The 496-nt window shown below is 37.3% G+C and overlaps 1 protein-coding gene across 1 annotated transcript in view; it reads left to right on the forward strand.

The window, feature by feature from the left end:
• Positions 1-496, forward strand: part of LOC119591530 (sepiapterin reductase-like) — a gene marked incomplete in the record, with an annotated part of 9,837 nt that overhangs the window by 8,921 nt on the left and 420 nt on the right. The window contains 1 exon segment of the mRNA XM_037940278.1: positions 104-496. Within this exon segment, the coding sequence (XP_037796206.1) occupies positions 104-271 (168 nt within the window).

A 496-nucleotide genomic window follows, 5' to 3' on the forward strand; every position in this document is an offset into this window, starting at 1 on the left:
TCGTTATATTTATCCCTCTATTTACATCCTTATAATGCTAGATTAGTTTCATTACACAGATAAGATTCCCATAACAAGTCTCAAACATGCTTTTTCCCCCCAGGTGGCTGCGCGCACTGAGACAGCTGATGATGATCTTCGTTCCATTTTCTCCTCCATGAAGAGTGAGGGAAAACTCTTACCTTGCAGCACGTCCGTTGCCAAACTGATAGACATTTTGAACAGTAAGAAATTCAAGTCTGGTGATCACGTTGATTATTATGATGAATAATGCTGCGAGGATTGTAAAACAGTGTAAACGTCAGTGAATATTTTTGGGTGAATATTTTGGAGGATAACTCCCCCCTCCCCTCATTTTTTTGTGAGTTTGGAAGACTGATATTCAATTTCTTGCAGATTCCACGAAGTAGAAATTTAATTAAGGAAGGTTAATAAGGGAAAAAGCAAATTCATATATGTATTTAATATCAATGCCTCAGTATACACAGTTGTTCAG

The sequence above is a fragment of the Penaeus monodon genome, chromosome 28, assembly GCF_015228065.2.
Source record: "Penaeus monodon isolate SGIC_2016 chromosome 28, NSTDA_Pmon_1, whole genome shotgun sequence".
In the NCBI taxonomy this organism is placed as follows: Eukaryota; Metazoa; Arthropoda; class Malacostraca; order Decapoda; family Penaeidae; genus Penaeus; species Penaeus monodon.